Genomic DNA, 19,567 nt, shown 5'->3' with positions numbered 1-19,567 from the left:
CCAGCAGCTTTCATCATACCATGGCGAAGGGATCATTATCTTAGATACCCTTGCGTGTCACCATTATCCATGGATGGCTCCAACCCAGCACTCCCATCACCATGGACCACACGGTTTATTAAGAAGTAATTTACAAACGTCTACTTACAGCCAGCCCAAAGCTAATGCATTCCGATCTTAAGAACTTTCCACCACCACATGCAGTCCAGTTCCCAAACCATAAATCGGCGGCGGAATCTACGTGCTCGGCCTCCTCATCCATGCCCCCATTGACTTCATTGAATAGTTTACAAATTTTAGAGATCAGCTTGCAGACTATATAGGCGAAAGTAGAGGTAGAGCTATGCCAAGTGTCCTCAACTCAATAATAGCAGGAAACAGCAACGAAACTCTCCTAATGGAGTCCTTCATCCCTTCCCCTCCCTATATATACCCCATTCCCTTAGCCCACTCCAACCAACCACCATCACCCGACTTTCTCTTTCCTTCTCGTGCTACCTCTGAGCTTTTTTCTTTCTTCCCAAATGGCTTCATTTCAGGTAGCTAGAACTACCGTTCTAGTACTAGTAGTTGTGAGCTTAGGCCAAGTGTGCATGGGATCCAGAAGGCTAGCCACCTTGGTCCAACCAACACCACTCGAATACCACAATGGAGCAGTGCTCCAAGGTGACGTCCCCATCACCATCCTCTGGTATGGCAAGTTCACCCCATCCCAAAAGTCCATCATCTCCGACTTCCTCCTCTCCCTCACCCCCCAACCCCACCAAAAGCTATCAGGTCCTTCTGTATCTCAGTGGTGGAACACCATAGATGAGGTCTATTTGAGCAAGGCTGGAACCAAGAGCCCAAAGAAGACCCAAATCCTTTTGGCTGGCCAAGTCTCGGACGAGATGTGCTCTTTGAGCAAGTCCCTTACGAGAGACCAAATCTCCGAGCTGGCGGCTAAGGCTGGCCCGAAGAAGAGCGGGATCGTGCTGGTTTTAACGGCCGAGGACGTGACGGTCGAGGGGTTCTGCATGAGCCGGTGCGGGCTCCACGGTTCGGACCGGAAGGCCGGCTCGACCTACATCTGGGTCGGCAACCCGACGACCCAGTGCCCGGGTCAGTGTGCCTGGCCCTTCCATCAGCCGGTCTCCGGGCCACAGACCCCGCCATTAGTGGCGCCTAACGGCGACGTCGGGATTGACGGCATGGTGTTGAATCTGGCGAGCATGATGGCCGGGACGGTGACCAATCCGTTCGGCGACGGATTCTACCAGGGGCCGAAGGAAGCGCCGTTGGAGGCGGCGACAGCGTGTCCTGGGGTTTATGCCAAGGGGGCGTATCCGGGATATCCCGGGGATTTGTTGGTGGACCCTGCCACGGGGGCGAGTTACAACGCGAATGGGGCCCGCGGGAGGAAATATCTAGTCCCGGCCTTGTTTGAACCGTCAACGTCCTCCTGCTCCACCTTGGTCTAGAAGTAGACGATTAAAGGAGATTTATGTTGCAACTATTTTATGTATAGCTTTCAAGCTAGTGGTGTAATTTTTTTTATTCGTTTAATGGTTTTCTTTTTAGAAATTGGAAGTCATTAATAAGCATAAGTGGATTTTCCTGCAGTTTTATTTTCCTTTGGTTGTTTGTAGATTCCATTAATTAAAACACCATTAGGTATTTTAATTAGTTAGTGCTCGGCCTCCTCTCCGGCATGCCTGCATGCATCTCATGATCTTATATTATATATCCATGTCTGCGTGTTCTTTGAACTAATGTAATCACTTCTGATGAAACACACCCATCGTCGGATTTGCACTTGCTTAGAATGTATAATTCGCCGGGCAATGGAGTTATATGTGTCAGGTAGAATCATAGCCTAAAATCACATATGGAGCCAACTCAAAACTTGCGTACGAACATGCCGAGGTGAATTTGCTGCAAAATTTACCAAAAATCTATATCTATGATTGCTGCTTTCTTATGCCGAAGAGGGTTCGATCAAAGCAATAATTCAATTGAACAGGCGAGAGTCCTGCAGTCTTTGACAACCCTAATAAAACAAAATGAAGTGTTGCAGCGTCCCAAGGAAAGAGTTTGATAAAAAAAAGGAAGCAATATGGCGACCTCTACCTAAATGTGCATGACCCCTGTTTTGTATGGCTCACAAACTTTGCACTCCAAGGGCTATGATGCAAGTGAAACCAAGTAGATTTTCGTCCAACTCATACCAAGCCCAGCGTAGGCTTGACACATACCTGAAATTAGGCCTTAGTGGTCAGAAATAAGCCTCCCAACCAAAACCTGAAATCCTCAAAAATGGATTTCAATTAAACCTGCATCAAACTCAGCCCCCAAGTGATATTGAAAATAAGTTAATTAGCAACTTTAAATTAAATAGTTTTATTCAAGATTCAAACAAACAATTGAGAATGATTAAATTTACTTGTTATTTTGGAATCTAGGTCGGTAGCTATGATGACCCGTGCGGTAGATTCTGGATACTTATACGAGATAAAAGATTCAAAATAATACTTTCCAGCTAGCTTTTTTGGATGAGGTTCGGAGTTATTACAAATAGTATCAGAGCGAACCTGATCCATACCTTATGTAGACTAGGAGACACTGCAGCACGAATCTATTAGGGCTGATCGTTGGTCGATCATGGTATTTATGATTAGATTTAAACATAGTTGAACTTCTAACCTGACGAGGGCCTAAGTCACTTATAGGCATGGATTAGGCTTGATCGCAAGTTGTGACATATCTTAAGGTGAATTTTGACAATAGTCGGTCGATGGACGATGCTTCTGGATCGAGGTGTGAATTTTGTGATCAGAGACTTACTAGGCAGGTTGATAGTCGCTGAGGGCCGACGCATGCCGGGGCTCACCGTTGTTGGGGCGGAGCTGCGGGCTGCTTGGGAGAGCTTATCCTTCGCGAGGAGGGTCCTCAGTGCCGAGCGGGTGCATCTCAAGGGGGACTCTTCTGCGGTGATCGATTGGATCTAGGGTGCGGATAGGTACGATGATGGTCACCTGCTCCTCCTGGAGACCCGCAGTTTTGTTCTGGAGATGAGTGATTTTCAGATAGCACATGTGTACCGGAAGGCGAATAGAGCAGCTGACTGAATCGCTTCCTACGTTGCCCGGCACTTATGAAAGTTCCTTTAGACATATGTAGCTGATATTTTCACTTTTTTATATTCTTTATTTTTTTTGGATTTGGTTGGATGTACTCAAGTTAGAGCAATATGAATTGTCGTTTTCACTAAAAAAAATAAAAAAAATAAAAAAAAAACTTGCGTTATCCTGCGGCTCGAATTAGCTATCCAGCTTTATTTTTTGGGAATATTAATGCACACGTCAATCTGCTGTCGTTTGCTTTCCTGAGCACGCATGGCAAGGCGGCAGCCACAAAAAATGGCGACTTGGAAATGTGTCTGACGGTGGGGGTAGGCGACTGTCGGTGGCCACGGCTAGTCGTCGGCGGACGACGAACGTTGGCTCCCATAAAAGGTCCAAAGGTGGCGGAAGGCTACAGTATTGAACAGGCTTTTCACCGATAAGAATAATCCCCTCCCATGACGAGGAATTAATGTTAATTAGCAGCCATGGACAATGTTATATTTATAGCTTGTATAAGTATGAGAGATGCATTGAATGCATTTGCAGATGTTAATATCTTGCAAATTAAATGGCTCTTGTGTTACATGTTTGAAAAATTTAAGTGATAGGATGCAAAGCATGCAGCGTCAAAATGGACTGATGCTGACCTTTTGTAACCTTCAATGATCTTCCATTGTCAGCGAAGAAGTACTAATGCTGTAGATGAATAGATTCATGGGATGTTGAGAGAATTATTTAAAAGGTCATGTTATTGAAGGTAATTGACCATGACATTAATTTACAGTGAAGTTGACACTGGAAAACTTGATAACGTTCTCAGGGTTGAGAATGTTAATTTAAATTATCTAAGCGTGTAAGGGTTACATTTGCTTTATTACTTAATTTTCTTAACCGTCCTAAGGACTTGTACCACGACAATTATCGATCTAGCCCCCATAAAAAAGGGAGATGATTATCTTAGATTTGGATAGGAGTATATAACTAAAGTGGGTTTTCTCTTAAGAAAATATAGTTCTCCTCCACCTAGTTCTAAATAGAACTTAAAGTGCTAAAGTAATTGAGAGGAGGGGCAGGTTCAGATCTGAACATTGATGCAAGCTATTCTCATTGCTCCCACCATAGTGGGCACATTTTAATGAATAATTATTGAATGAAATTAAGATTGGTGCATGAATCAATAGTTTTAGCAATCAACGCACGTTTCCGAAAAGTACATGCCGGAAAATTTTATATAGTTATTTTTTTGAAAAATCTTTACACTGCATTAAAAATCTAAATATTATTGGCTCGGTCTACCAGCGGTAATCATGTCTACCTAATAATTTCGCCATCCAAACCAATATGCCCCCAGTCAAGAAAAGCCCGCTCGTCCCATCACTTCTCCATTACTCCCATCCTCCCATCTTCTCCCCTCCTACCCCACCGCCCACTGCTGTTCTCAAACACCCCACTTCCCTCCAAACTCCTATATATATCCTTCTGCTAAGCTCTTCTCTCAACTCCAATGACTTCTAAACTTCCACAGCTTAAACTATAAGCTTTTGAGGTTTTGAACCAAAGCCATGGCCACCTTCCTTGCTTTCTCTCTACCACTCGCCACCCTCACCCTCTCTCTCCTCCTCTTGTTCCACTCCTCCGCAGCCACCCCCAGAAAGCTTATCCAGGTCCAGCAGCAGCCCGTAATCCTTAAGTACCACAAAGGGCCCCTCCTCACCGGTAACATCACCGTCAACTTCCTCTGGTACGGCCGCTTCTCCGCCACCCAGCGCTCCATCGTCGCCGACTTCCTCCTCTCCCTCTCGGCCGCTTCTCCGCCGCCGCCCCCTTCCGCGGCCTCCTGGTGGCGCACCACCGCCCTCTACGGCGGCTCCTTCCCCCGCCTCTCCCTCGGCCGCCAGCTCCTCGACGACCGCCTCTCCCTCGGCAAATCCCTCTCTCCCTCCCACCTCTCCCTCTTAGCCTCTAAACCCGGCACCTCCCCCGCCGATATCAACGTCGTCCTCACCTCCGCTGACGTGGCCGTCGACGGCTTCTGCTCGAGCCGGTGCGGGACCCACGGCCCGCTCCCCGGCTCGGCCGGGTTCATCTGGACCGGCGACTCGGAGGTCCAGTGCCCGGGCCAGTGTGCCTGGCCGTTCCACCAGCCGCTCTACGGCCCCCAGACCCCGCCGTTAGTCGCGCCTAACGGCGACGTTGGGATGGACGGCGTCATCATTAACCTCGCCACCTTATTGGCCGGAGCGGTGACTAACCCTAACGGTAACGGCTACTTTCAGGGGCCCGCGGACGCGCCGTTGGAGGCCGTATCCGCGTGTGCCGGGATATTCGGGAGCGGGGCTTATCCCGGATATCCCGGCCTGGTCCTGTTGGACAAAACCAGCGGGGCCAGTTACAACGCGAGGGGATTGAACGGGAGGAAGTATTTGCTGCCGGCGATGTGGGACCCTAAGACATCTCAGTGTTCCACCCTCGTATAGAGATTGGAAGTTTTTTTTTTTTTTTGGGTAAAAGAGATTGGAAGTTTTAGATGTTCTTATATGTACTCTTTATTTTTCACATAATGGTTGCTATATAAATGCAAGCAGAATAAGATGTTGGGCCCACTAACCAAAGGGGGGCTAGAAGAATGTTGAATGATTTGTAATGTTTTCTTGGTCAGTAAACTTAACTTTATTTGGACTACGAATTTGAAGTGATTTTAAGATCTCCTTTTGAGGCTTCTTGGATGTGTTTGGGCAAATATTTTATTTTTGAAACAGCCTTGGTGGATGGAAGTTCTTGTAATAGTTCTAGTCTCAATTCTCGTTAAATTAATTTTCTAAAAAATATAAAAGATCTTTTATTCTAATTTTTTATTATTTTTTAAGCAGTGAGCAGCCACTAATGAATAATATTAGGTAAGATGCTCATCAATCTAATGAATAATAATGACTCCTAAAAGGAAACATTTGAAGAGACCATAAAATATAGTGAGTGTAAGGTAAAAGTATCGTGCCCAAAATATTTCCTTTTTCTCACTCCATATTCCCAAAAGGTTAAGCTTGCTAGTGACCTCTTTTTGTTCAAGAATATTATCAACTATGTCATAACCTTTCAAACTATCACTAAGCGTAAAAGTTAGGTATTTTTCCTATACAAGGTTCCTAAGTGAATGCACTAATTATTAAATACTATAATAATCCGAATCGGACGATACGGAGCGTGCCGCACCATACCAGTCGGTTTCGGTATCCAATACAAATAGCATACCGATACTTGGTATGCCAAAAAAAATCAGTACTATACCATACTAACAACGTGCTAGTGTAGTATCAAGACGGTAAACCTTGGAATTGATAGAAATTAGATTAGTTTTTGATGCGGGCTGATGATGCTTAATCATGTGTTCTGATGATCCAAGCCCTTTGAATATTAAATTTCATTACCAAAGGTCTAAATTGAATGTTGAAATATGCCAAATATCACCAAATATAGAAAGACATTAGGGATGCACTGAGAATCATGATGCAGCAAGGCCAAGGACCAAATTTATATGGCTCTTGGGCAACATCTAGACGTTTTCAAGGCTTGAATGATGAAATACATGGAGTGACACTCTGATCAAAAATGTCTAACGAAAATAAGTTTTATAAAGCTATGCAATTATAGGTTAGAAAATCAAAATAATAGTAGTCCTTTGCACATCTATCTAAGAGATAGCATTACCCTAGTTAGTACATGTTGAATTTCAGGCTCAACAGAAGCTCAGATAAGGCGATTATGGGCAAAATACTAATGTAGTATCATTGTAGTCTAACATGAGGAATTCGAAGGCAAGGGCAATACTATCCAATTATCGGTCAGTAGTTAGTATGACTTCCTACTCATTCTATGTCAATAAAGTGACCTTCAGATCCAAACTAAGTTCTAGAGGCTCAAACTCATCGCAGTTTTATTCTAGGTCAAAGTAGAAGATATCCAATGGCAGTTAGCTAATGTTCCATTTGATCAAATCAGATGGCAGTAAGTATACCATCAAAATTATTTTGCTAGTAGAAGCGCTCCTATTGGAAGGTTAATTATTCTAGTCATCTTAGGACTTTATTTTTGAGTGTTTCACCAACTCTATGGACACCTACTTGTAATGTCCGGGCCCACAACCTACTAGGCCCAATAAGAAATAGGCCCAGTTAAGGGTTTGGGCCCAAATTTCACTGTGGGCAGCATTATTATAATGGTTATCAGGAAGAGGTTGCCACCTCCTGCAAAAAAAAAAAAAAAAAAAAAAAAAAAACGAAAAACGAAGGGATAAGACCGACAGGGAAGGGTTACCTCACCCCCTGCTGGCAGCCGATGCCGGCGCGCCGGAGACAGAGGGGGGCGGCGGCCAGTACCGGAGTATGGAGGAAAGGAGAGGATGGGACCTCTCAGAGGGGGGTTTCATCCTCTAAACAAATTATTTAAGCCTCTGCCGGCAACCCCAAGTCACAGACCCCCCTAAACTTTCAACGAGAGAGAGAGCCGAAGCCCTGGAGCCGAAGGACAAGAAGCCCTGAAGCTCTGGGAAAGGAGGGACTACTAGGGAGGAAGCACTGCCCGTCTACACCCGACTAAAACCAGGTATGGACCCCCTGTTAATAACATTTTAAAGTCTGGAGAAACCCCTCTGTGGGGTGCTCTTCCCCTCTGTGTCAACAGTGAAATAGGGGGGAGGAGGCCGGCACAAGAGAGGGAGAAAAACCCACAAACCCTGGGTCGGGCCGGACTCACAGGCCGCGACCATCCGGACCGAACCCAACCGGGCTCGGCCTGTTGACGAACCGGACACCGCGGCCTCGGCCGCGGGTACCTTGGGGTTCGGGGGGCAACCCGGGCCGCCAGATCTGGCCGGGACGACAACAGAGGCGGCCACAGGGCCGCCAGCCCTGGCCGGACCACCACCTCTTCTCCGGCAAGGGGTGGTGCTGCCGGAGGGAAGGACCGAAGAAAAGAAAAAGAAGAAAGAAAAAAATAAAATAAAATAAAATAGACTCACCGGACCGTAGAGGCTTCATCCTTGGACCCCGGCCTTACCTCACCGTGGTCGGAGCAGGGGGGAGATCTCCCGAAGGAGATCCAGCCGCGACCCTACTTCCCGGCACTTCTCCTCTTCTCCGGCATCGCTTCGGAGAAGAGGAAGGGGGGGGAGGGCCGGCCTTTCTTTCGCCAGTGCTCCGGGGGGGAAACTCCGCCTCGGTCGGTGGATCGGAGGGGAGCCTCGTCTCCCCGGTCGCCTGCGAGAGAAGAAAGGGAGGAGACGGAGTGCTCGGTGGGGATGAAAGGCCGAAAGGGCTAGGGCTTCCGGTCGGAAACGAGGAGGAAGAGAGAAAAGGAGAGGAAAAGAGTAGAAGAGAGAAAAGAAGAGGGAGTGACCGAGAGGGAGAGGAGGCCGTAGGAGAAGAAGAGGGCCGGAGGACCGGCCGGAGGCATGGGTTCGGTGGAGACGAAGGAGAAAAGAGAGGAGAGAGAGGAGAGCGGGAGATGAAGAGGCGGAAGCCTCTGGAAGGGGGGAGAAGGAAAAAAACATGAGCACGGGTTCGCGGGTCGGATCCGAACCCAAACCCGCAACCCATGAAACCAGACCCAATTGAATATAAATCGGCCCAATTAAAGCCCAATTCAACCCAATGTAATTAATTTGGGGCCAAATTGATCCCGGATCGACCTTGACTCAGGCCCAAACGGGTCACAGTGACCCTAAACCCGAAATTAAACCCAATTGAGCTGGGAATTAAGCTTAGTGGCCAATCGGAGGGCCAATTAAGACTTATGAGCCCAGCCAAGACCCCAATACAGAGGAATTAGGCTTGGGCTAAATTTCAGGTAAAAAAAAGGAAATAACATATTATTATTATGACATGATTGTAGGTGACTTAGGACTCGTCACCAGGACGCGGGAGACCTAGGAAAAAGGCAAATTACAGTAAGTAACTTGTTTTAATCTTGTTGTGAATCATGTATGTAAGTAGCCTGCCCTAATTTTTATGGATCATACATAAAATTTAACATGTTATGCATGTACTGTAGGCTAAGAATGATATGTGTATCCGACATGCTCTAGTTACACAAGATATGATGATATATGTTTTATATTCCGTTATGCCTACAAAATACTGGGATTACGTTACATGCTAAGATATGAGTTATGAAATATGAACATGAGTGGTACATGTCAGTCACATAATTCATAGTTGTGCACATATTATGTTTTCATAGCTCTTGTGATACATGCAAAATAAATGGAGTTCCATGTTATGATTTTTCTTAGCATGAGTGTAAAGAATGATAATGATTTGCTCTAGCTGCATATTGCTTGTAAGGGGGTACCTAAGAACTACTAATGCTACGGGCCGAATGCAACTGAGCCGGCCTTGCCAGTGGCCGATAATGACTGAGCCAGCCCCGCCAGTGACCGACTAATAACTGAGCAGGCCCCGCCAGTGACCATTAATGAATTCGCCGTAGCATCTATGAGGTACTACCTATACGGAGCATTATTTATGAACTCTTAAGAGCTACTGACCCAATGTAACTGAGCCGGCCTTGCCAGTGGCCGAAAATGACTGAGCCAGCCCCGCCAGTGGCCGCCTAATAACTGAGCCGGTCCCGCCAGTGGCCAAGAATGACTTCGCAGTAGCATTTGAGAGCATGACCACGGCATGCCGGTGGCACGATTTTTCCTACATGTGCATATTACATGATTTCTTGACATTGTAGGATACTGTTTTATTTACTCAGCATGGATATTTTATTATGACGATTGATTTAGTAGCATACATGTCAGCTTCTCAAACTCTGATAAGCATGGTTAGCATTTTTAGTCGATTCGACAAGATTATGCAGGATTACTTACTGAGCCGTGTAGCTCATGCCTGTTCATTTACGTTTTTTTTTTTAGATCACCACCAGTGACAGCTGCCAGAAGCATTTTTCTTTTGCAACAGGGCTTCTTTATTTTTGGGGATGATATAAATAAACTTTTGTGTATATAAACTATGTAGAAGCTCTGTACTTTATATGAACCAGTGGGTTGTAATACCTTCTTTTGATATATACAAGTTACACTGCTTTTGACTACCTGTTGACCATGTACGAGGCTGCGTGCTTTTGTGGGCGGTAGTCGGCAATAGCACGGCCGTGTCACGGATCCGGATCCGGGGCGTGACATTTCATGGTATCAGAGCTTTAGGACTAACAAGAACATAACAATAAAATTTGGAGTTAACGGGTAGTTAAGGGTGTTGAGACTTATTAGGGTATATTGACCTTACTTTGAATTTTGGTTGCAGCAAACACTATAAGATATGGAGGATGATAGGAGGCCACCGTCCCCAGATCCTAGCTACCGCTCCGAGTCCCCGGATACACCACGCTCTGGGGCAGGTAGCGCGGATCTAGCTGGAGTGTACCAGCTGATAGCGCAGCTCCTCCAGCAGCAGCAGCAGATACAGCTAGCTACCCTACAACCAACCAGCTCTTATTATGAGAGGTTCCGACGACTGAACCCACCAGTATTTGATGGCGGACCGGACCCGATAGCGGCTGAGACATGGATTCGGGATATGGAGAAGATGTTCCAAGCACTCCAGTTCCCCGAAGAAACGAAGGTCCGATTAGCCATCCCCCAGCTGAAGGGGAGCGCCGAGTTTTGGTGGACGACCATGGAGCCCGCATACCCTGCCAGTAGGATTACTTGGAGGGACTTCACGAGGCTGTTCTATGCAGAGTATTTCCCGGACTCGGTGAACCAGATGAAACAAGATGAATTTTTGACACTGACGCAGTCCGAGCATATGTCTGTCCTGCAGTATGCCAGCAAATTCAACGAACTGGGCCGGTTCTGCCCCCAGTTCATGGAAAATGAAAGGAGTAAGGCAAGCCGGTTTGAGCTGGGGCTGAGGTACAGGATCAGATCTCGGATATCTTCTCACCTATTCACCTGCTACAGAGACGTGCTGGACCGGGCCTTGAAGGTTGAGGCCGACTTGATGAGGCCTGACTTAGAAAGAAGTGATCTGACGAAGGCCAGGTCAGCAGGAGGACAGAGCAGTAGGCCCAAGGGCATCAAGGGGTCTATGATTAAGAAGAGGCAGAACCGAGGTTGCCCTAGCTGCGGCAAGCATCACAGTGGGCCCTGTCTGAAGAAAATTGGGGCCTGTTTTACATGCGGGCAGCTCGGACATATGGCACGTGACTGCCCAAAGAGGGCACCCAGACCTCCTGCAACCGAGGGCCAGAAGCCAAGGAACACCCCCCGAGTATTCGCACTGACTCGCCAGGACGCTAGTGCGAGCGACCAAGTGGTGACAGGTACACTGCCAGTTAATTTGATTGATGCCTCTATTCTATTTGATTCTGGTTCCACACATTCCTTCGTGTCAGTTAGTTTTTCCAAACAGTTGCACTGCACATCTGAGAAAATAGAACCATTGCATGTTGCCACACCTCTTCAAGAGACAGTGATAGTTGACACTAAATACAAGAACTGCATAATTCAGTTGGGAGGAAAAGAATTAGAAGCAAATCTTCTACAGCTGGACATGCATGATTTTGACATCATCTTGGGGATGGACTGGATGTCCCAGTATTATGCCCACATTGATTGTTACCATAAGAAAGTGGTATTCCGAATGCCAGGAGAACCAGAATTCTTCTTTCAGAATGACGATACGCCCCCTCAATGTAAGCCGACACTGCATTTCATTTCTTCCTTGCGAGCCATTAGAGCACTCAGAAAGGGGTGTACGGCTTACCTGGCATGTGTCACGGATACCCAAAAGGAAATCAAACTAGAAGATATTCCGGTAGTCAGAGAATATCCGGATGTTTTTCCTGAAGAGTTACCGGGACTACCCCCTGATCGAGAGGTCGAATTTACTATAGACCTCACCCTTGGAGCAGGACCTATCTCCAAGGCTCCTTATCGAATGGCCCCAGCTGAGCTCAGAGAATTAAAGACACAATTACAAGAGCTTTTGGATAAAAAGTTCATTCAACCCAGTGTGTCTCCATGGGGAGCTCCAGTACTGTTTGTAAAAAAGAAGGATGGGAGCATGCGGCTGTGCATCGATTACCGGGAACTGAACAAGATAACTATAAAGAACAAATATCCTCTGCCCCGGATCGACGACCTGTTTGACCAGCTGCAAGGTGCCCAAGTCTTCTCCAAGATAGATTTGCGGTCCGGTTACCATCAGTTAAAAATCAAGCCTGATGACGTGCCAAAGACTGCATTCCGAACCAGGTATGGGCATTACGAATTTCTGGTTATGCCATTCGGACTGTCCAATGCTCCAGCTGCTTTTATGGACTTAATGAACAGAGTCTTCAAGCAGAATTTAGATCAGTTTGTGATAGTCTTTATTGATGATATACTGATTTACTCAAGGAGCAGGGAAGAGCACGAAGTTCATTTAAGAATGGTACTACAGACCCTTCAGAAGAAAAAGTTATATGCCAAGCTGAGCAAATGCGAGTTTTGGTTGAGCAGCGTGGCATTCCTCGGTCACGTGATCTCCGGGGATGGGGTGTCAGTAGACCCTAAGAAAATAGAAGCAGTGGTAGATTGGCCTCACCCACCAATGTCAAAGAAATTAGAAGCTTTTTGGGACTGGCCGGGTATTACCGACGGTTTGTGGAAGGGTTTTCCAAAATAGCCACTCCCTTGACCCGATTAACCAAAAAACGGGCCAAGTTTATCTGGGACAGCAGTTGTGAGAAGAGCTTCCAGGAGTTAAAACAGAGGTTAGTGTCTGCTCCAATTTTAACTCTGCCATCCACAAACGGAGAATTTACTATTTATAGTGATGCTTCCAAAACCGGGCTAGGCTGTGTATTAATGCAAAATGGCAAGGTAGTAGCCTATGCCTCTAGACAGCTAAAGCCCTATGAGCAGAACTATCCAACCCACGACCTGGAGTTAGCTGCAGTGGTCTTTGCCCTGAAAATCTGGAGGCACTACCTTTATGGAGAGCGTTGTGAAGTGTACACTGACCATAAGAGTTTAAAGTACATATTCACTCAGAAAGAATTGAATATGCGACAAAGAAGATGGTTGGAACTCTTGAAAGACTATGATTTGGATATCAAATATCATCCAGGCAAAGCTAATGTGGTGGCTGACGCTCTAAGCAGAAAGTCAGCAGTAAGTTCATCTGCACTACTCACCACCCAGCCACAGGTTCAGAAGGATCTTGATAAGCTGCAGGTTGAAGTAATTGTACAAACTACAAAAAGTCTGCTGGCCACTCTAAGGATACAACCGACACTGATCGACAGAATAAAGATCGCTCAGCAGTCTGACGCACGCACAGGTCAACTCAAGGATGAAGTGGAAAAAGGGTTACGACCCGAGCTCCAGATTCACTCAGATGGTACCCTGAGGTTCGGTCATCGATTGTATGTCCCAGCTGATGTGGAATTAAAGAAAGAAATTCTAGGAGAAGCCCACCAATCCCGCTTCTCCGTTCACCCCGGCAGTACCAAGATGTACAGGGACCTCCGAGAGCATTACTGGTGGAAGGGTATGAAAAGAGAAATAGCTGAGTATGTGGCCCGATGCATGACCTGTCAGCTGATAAAAGCAGAACACCAGAGGCCGGCAGGGTTACTAGAGCCATTGGAGATTCCAGAATGGAAATGGGAGCATATCACTATGGACTTTGTTACAGGGCTTCCAAGAACAGTAAAAAGGAATGACGCAGTGTGGGTGATTGTCGACCGCCTCACAAAGTCAGCTCACTTCCTACCCTTTAGGGTTGGAACCTCATTGGACAGGCTGGCCCAAGTGTACATTAATGAAATTGTGCGCCTACATGGAGTGCCAGTGAGCATCGTCTCCGATCGCGACCCCCGATTTGTATCCAGATTCTGGAAAAGCTTTCAGAAGGCCATGGGTACCGAATTGAGGCTCAGTACCGCATACCACCCCCAGACCGACGGTCAGTCAGAGCGAACAATACAGACCCTGGAAGACATGTTAAGAGCTTGTACCATGGACCTAGGTGGAGGCTGGGACGACCACATACCTCTGGTAGAGTTTGCCTACAACAACAGTTACCATTCCAGCATCCAAATGGCACCATATGAAGCTCTATATGGAAGGAAATGCCGATCTCCTCTGCATTGGGATGAGGTCAGAGAGCGAAAATTACTCGGTCCTGAATTGGTCCAGAGTGCTAGAGATAAGGTACTGCTAATAACGCGGAGACTACAAGCCGCTCAGGACAGACAGAAACGATGGGCTGACAAAGGCAGGAGAGAATTGGAATTTATAGAGGGGAACTTTGTCTTCCTAAAAATTTCTCCGTCAAGGGGTATTACCCGATTTGGGCGGCATGGTAAACTGAGTCCCCGCTACATCGGCCCATTCGAGGTTCTTGCTAAAGTAGGCAAGGTCGCCTACAAGCTGGCCCTACCTCCAGAGTTATCAGGAGTACACGACGTCTTTCACGTCTCCCTCCTACGCAGGTACATCCCAGATCCCAGCCATGTATTACAGTATGAACCCTTGCAGATAAATGAAGACCTGACCTATGAGGAAGCTCCTCTGCGCATCGTCGATAAGTAGGAGCAAATTCTTCGGAGGCGTACCATCCCTTATGTCAAAGTTCAGTGGGCCAACCACACTGAACGGGAAGCCACTTGGGAACTTGAAGAGGAGATGCGCCAAAGTTACCCCCAGCTCTTCGAAGATAGAGGTATGTATAATTTCGCGGACGAAATTTGTTTTAAGGGGGGTAGGATGTAATGTCCGGGCCCACAACCTACTAGGCCCAATAAGAAATAGGCCCAGTTAAGGGTTTGGGCCCAAATTTCACTGTGGGCAGCATTATTATAATGGTTATCAGGAAGAGGTTGCCACCTCCTGCAAAAAAAAAAAAAAAAAAAAAACGAAAAACGAAGGGATAAGACCGACAGGGAAGGGTTACCTCACCCCCTGCTGGCAGCCGATGCCGGCGCGCCGGAGACAGAGGGGGGCGGCGGCCAGTACCGGAGTATGGAGGAAAGGAGAGGATGGGACCTCTCAGAGGGGGGTTTTATCCTCTAAACAAATTATTTAAGCCTCTGCCGGCAACCCCAAGTCACAGACCCCCCTAAACTTTCAACGAGAGAGAGAGTCGAAGCCCTGGAGCCGAAGGACAAGAAGCCCTGAAGCTCTGGGAAAGGAGGGACTACTAGGGAGGAAGCACTGCCCGTCTACACCCGACTAAAACCAGGTATGGACCCCCTGTTAATAACATTTTAAAGTCTGGAGAAACCCCTCTGTGGGGTGCTCTTCCCCTCTGTGTCAACAGTGAAATAGGGGGGAGGAGGCCGGCACAAGAGAGGGAGAAAAACCCACAAACCCTGGGTCGGGCCGGACTCACAGGCCGCGACCATCCGGACCGAACCCAACCGGGCTCGGCTTGTTGACGAACCGGACACCGCGGCCTCGGCCGCGGGTACCTTGGGGTTCGGGGGGCAACCCGGGCCGCCAGATCTGGCCGGGACGACAACAGAGGCGGCCACAGGGCCGCCAGCCCCGGCCGGACCACCACCTCTTCTCCGGCAAGGGGTGGTGGTGCCGGAGGGAAGGACCGAAGAAAAGAAAAAGAAGAAAGAAAAAAATAAAATAAAATAAAATAGACTCACCGGACCGTAGAGGCTTCATCCTTGGACCCCGGCCTTACCTCACCGTGGTCGGAGCAAGGGGGAGATCTCCCGAAGGAGATCCAGCCGCGACCCTACTTCCCGGCACTTCTCCTCTTCTCCGGCATCGCTTCGGAGAAGAGGAAGGGGGGGGGGGAGGGCCGGCCTTTCTTTCGCCAGTGCTCCGGGGGGGAAACTCCGCCTCGGTCGGTGGATCGGAGGGGAGCCTCATCTCCCCGGTCGCCTGCGAGAGAAGAAAGGGAGGAGACGGAGTGCTCGGTGGGGATGAAAGGCCGAAAGGGCTAGGGCTTCCGGTCGGAAACGAGGAGGAAGAGAGAAAAGGAGAGGAAAAGAGTAGAAGAGAGAAAAGAAGAGGGAGTGACCGAGAGGGAGAGGAGGCCGTAGGAGAAGAAGAGGGCCGGAGGACCGGCCGGAGGCATGGGTTCGGTGGAGACGAAGGAGAAAAGAGAGGAGAGAGAGGAGAGCGGGAGATGAAGAGGCGGAAGCCTCTGGAAGGGGGGAGAAGGAAAAAAACATGAGCACGGGTTCGCGGGTCGGATCCGAACCCAAACCCGCAACCCATGAAACCAGACCCAATTGAATATAAATCGGCCCAATTAAAGCCCAATTCAACCCAATGTAATTAATTTGGGGCCAAATTGATCCCGGATCGACCCTGACTCAGGCCCAAACGGGTCACAGTGACCCTAAACCCGAAATTAAACCCAATTGAGCTGGGAATTAAGCTTAGTGGCCAATCGGAGGGCCAATTAAGACTTATGAGCCCAGCCAAGACCCCAATACAGAGGAATTAGGCTTGGGCTAAATTTCAGGTAAAAAAAAGGAAATAACATATTATTATTATGACATGATTGTAGGTGACTTAGGACTCGTCACCAGGACGCAGGAGACCTAGGAAAAAGGCAAATTACAGTAAGTAACTTATTTTAATCTTGTTGTGAATCATGTATGTAAGTAGCCTGCCCTAATTTTTATGGATCATACATGAAATTTAACATGTTATGCATGTACTGTAGGCTAAGAATGATATGTGTATCCGACATGCTCTAGTTACACAAGATATGATGATATATGTTTTATATTCCGTTATGCCTACAAAATACTGGGATTACGTTACATGCTAAGATATGAGTTATGAAATATGAACATGAGTGGTACATGTCAGTCACATAATTCATAGTTGTGCACATATTATGTTTTCATAGCTCTTGTGATACATGCAAAATGAATGGAGTTCCATGTTATGATTTTTCTTAGCATGAGTGTAAAGAATGATAATGATTTACTCTAGCTGCATATTGCTTGTAAGGGGGTACCTAAGAACTACTAATGCTACGGGCCGAATGCAACTGAGCCGGCCTTGCCAGTGGCCGATAATGACTGAGCCAGCCCCGCCAGTGGCCGACTAATAACTGAGCAGGCCCCGCCAGTGACCATTAATGAATTCGTCGTAGCATCTATGAGGTACTACCTATACGGAGCATTATTTATGAACTCTTAAGAGCTACTGACCCAATGTAACTGAGCCGGCCTTGCCAGTGGCCGAGAATGACTGAGCCAGCCCCGCCAGTGGCCGCCTAATAACTGAGCCGGTCCCGCCAGTGGCCAAGAATGACTTCGCAGTAGCATTTGAGAGCATGACCACGGCATGCCGGTGGCACGATTTTTCCTACATGTGCATATTACATGATTTCTTGACATTGTAGGATACTGTTTTATTTACTCAGCATGGATATTTTATTATGACGATTGATTTAGTAGCATACATGTCAGCTTCTCAAACTCTGATAAGCATGGTTAGCATTTTTAGTCGATTCGACAAGATTATGCAGGATTACTTACTGAGCCGTGTAGCTCATGCCTGTTCATTTACGTTTTTTTTTTAGATCACCACCAGTGACAGCTGCCAGAAGCATTTTTCTTTTGCAACAGGGCTTCTTTATTTTTGGGGATGATATAAATAAACTTTTGTGTATATAAACTATGTAGAAGCTCTGTACTTTATATGAACCAGTGGGTTGTAATACCTTCTTTTGATATATACAAGTTACACTGCTTTTGACTACCTGTTGACCATGTACGAGGCTGCGTGCTTTTGTGGGCGGTAGTCGGCAATAGCACGGCCGTGTCACGGATCCGGATCCGGGGCGTGACACTACTTGTCTCTGGTCAATGTAAAATCTCAAAGTCTCTAAGTAACCCTTATGCGCCCTGTTTTCATTAGTGAAAATAAAGTATTCTCTTGGGTGCTATTTTGCTACACCTTCGTTGTATGGTAGGTTCTACACGGGCTCTGGTGTATTCAGGGAATGACAGTGCGGTTGGTTGATGAAGTCTTAGTCGTAACATGCGTCGATGGAGATGTAGCTGAGATTAAGAAGTTACTGGGTATGCAGAGCTAGATTTCTCTTTAGCCTGTTAGATCTTTAAAATCATAATTGTTTTCTCCATTTTGGTTTCGAAGCTAGTTTTGTTTTGTTTTGTTTTGTTTTTGGCTGAAACGGTTGTATCATATATAATAAATACGAAAACAGCTAAAATAGTCGAAAAATAACTAATTCTGAAGCACATCGGGCAACTTTCTCTCTCCAATCTAACGAGTTTCACCGGAGTGGTTGGCCACATATGGGACCATCTAATATGCGACTCCATTGGCCTTTCAGTACACATGCTTCGCGTGAAATATTATTCCATTACAGATTATTGCCTGAATATCTCCAAGCAGTGGGTGGTAGTCGCCCATCCCACTCTCACTCTGCTAGATTCAGCCAATAACCATTGCCAAATCTCTCTTTTAATAGCTCTAACCTGCAGAGCATGTAGCTTTAGGCCTTCCCCGGAAGTGCAAATTCTATTGCTAATCCTATACAATAAGCTTTAAGTCATTACAAGTAAGCAACAATTTCTATATCTTATTATGCTTTGAATGCTTGTACCTAATTCAATAAATTTGAGATCAATGTCCTAACATTAGTTCTACTTCTCCTCCACATTATTTTTTACCTCTAAAAAAAGATAAAGACTCCAATTACTTTTTTTTTTTCAACTCTGTCCATGCACCGTTATAGTAAAATTAAATTTCTAAACCAAGTACTGAGTAGTTGATGTAGCATCATTCTACGACCTAGCTTAATACGCAGGACTGTACCACAATGTATAGCAAATTAAACTGAACTTGAATATTTTACAACCTTAGCAATATATTTTTTTCTCTATGATAAATATAGCAATAGAAAATTCTTACTGATTTTGTTGATGTAGGATGGGATTGTTAACTCCTAACTCTGTTACTTCTTAATACTTCAGCCACTTAGCATTTGTTTAAAAGAAAAGAAATGATAAATCAAGGCTCATTAACAATTTTCCCCAAGTATCACATTTCATAGTGTATACAGGAGATAACCAATCTGATGCACTTTGGAACCGATCTCTGCCGATAAGACGAACCGACTAATAAAAGCTCGCCATCTAGCCGTAGGCTGATCATTCAAAGCTTGCCATATGGCCAATTCAAAAATGCACGGAGAGTCCTCTTTAATTCAAACTCTCTCCGTAGATGGTAACAATTCGACTATGATTGCTAACTATTTTCAAGAAGCGACGAGATATATGGTTCGTTGCCTTATCAACCGGCATATAGCCTTAAATTACTCGACGACGGGCTTCGGCACTCTCCTATATAGTGTATTTCTGAGATCCCTTTAGGTAAGTTTTCTTTCTATTCACATACGCTGCTTCTCTGCCCTCTTAACCCTCATCTTGTTTTTTAAGAGTCGTGTCTAACTTAGACATTA

At 46.3% G+C, this 19,567-nt stretch overlaps 2 protein-coding genes and 1 pseudogene across 3 annotated transcripts; all 3 read left to right on the top strand.

Moving 5' to 3' along the window:
- The first annotated feature begins 405 nt into the window (after positions 1-405).
- LOC120111024 (protein PHOSPHATE-INDUCED 1-like) lies at positions 406-1,601 on the top strand. Its single transcript, XM_039127302.3, has one exon. The coding sequence runs from the start codon at positions 525-527 to the stop codon at positions 1,458-1,460; it is 936 nt and encodes a 311-aa protein (XP_038983230.1). The 5' UTR covers positions 406-524; the 3' UTR covers positions 1,461-1,601.
- A 2,982-nt stretch (positions 1,602-4,583) lies between these two features.
- On the top strand, positions 4,584-5,812 carry LOC120111025 (protein EXORDIUM-like 2 pseudogene; annotated as a pseudogene). The gene has a single exon (XR_015967432.2). The product of XR_015967432.2 is annotated as a protein EXORDIUM-like 2 pseudogene (transcript).
- A 3,888-nt stretch (positions 5,813-9,700) lies between these two features.
- On the top strand, positions 9,701-17,838 carry LOC148703518 (uncharacterized). The gene is made up of 2 exons (XM_089924374.1): positions 9,701-11,432; positions 17,660-17,838. The coding sequence occupies exons 1-2, from the start codon at positions 10,427-10,429 to the stop codon at positions 17,671-17,673; spliced, it is 1,020 nt and encodes a 339-aa protein (XP_089780500.1). The 5' UTR covers positions 9,701-10,426; the 3' UTR covers positions 17,674-17,838.
- Positions 17,839-19,567: the final 1,729 nt, after the last annotated feature.

The sequence above is a fragment of the Phoenix dactylifera genome, chromosome 7 (assembly GCF_051530095.1).
Source record: "Phoenix dactylifera cultivar Ajwa chromosome 7, Ajwa_hap1_PhDact_Kaust_v1.1, whole genome shotgun sequence".
NCBI classification, from domain to species: domain Eukaryota; kingdom Viridiplantae; phylum Streptophyta; class Magnoliopsida; order Arecales; family Arecaceae; genus Phoenix; species Phoenix dactylifera.
Note: the sequence above shows the minus strand (reverse complement) of the source record. Positions and strands in the feature narration are given on the sequence as shown.

Bases quoted from the DNA above. Each gene is read 5' to 3' on its own strand.
- LOC148703518 (XM_089924374.1), top strand. From the start codon at position 10,427: ATGGAGGATGATAGGAGGCCACCGTCCCCAGATCCTAGCTACCGCTCC.
- LOC120111024 (XM_039127302.3), top strand. From the start codon at position 525: ATGGCTTCATTTCAGGTAGCTAGAACTACCGTTCTAGTACTAGTAGTT.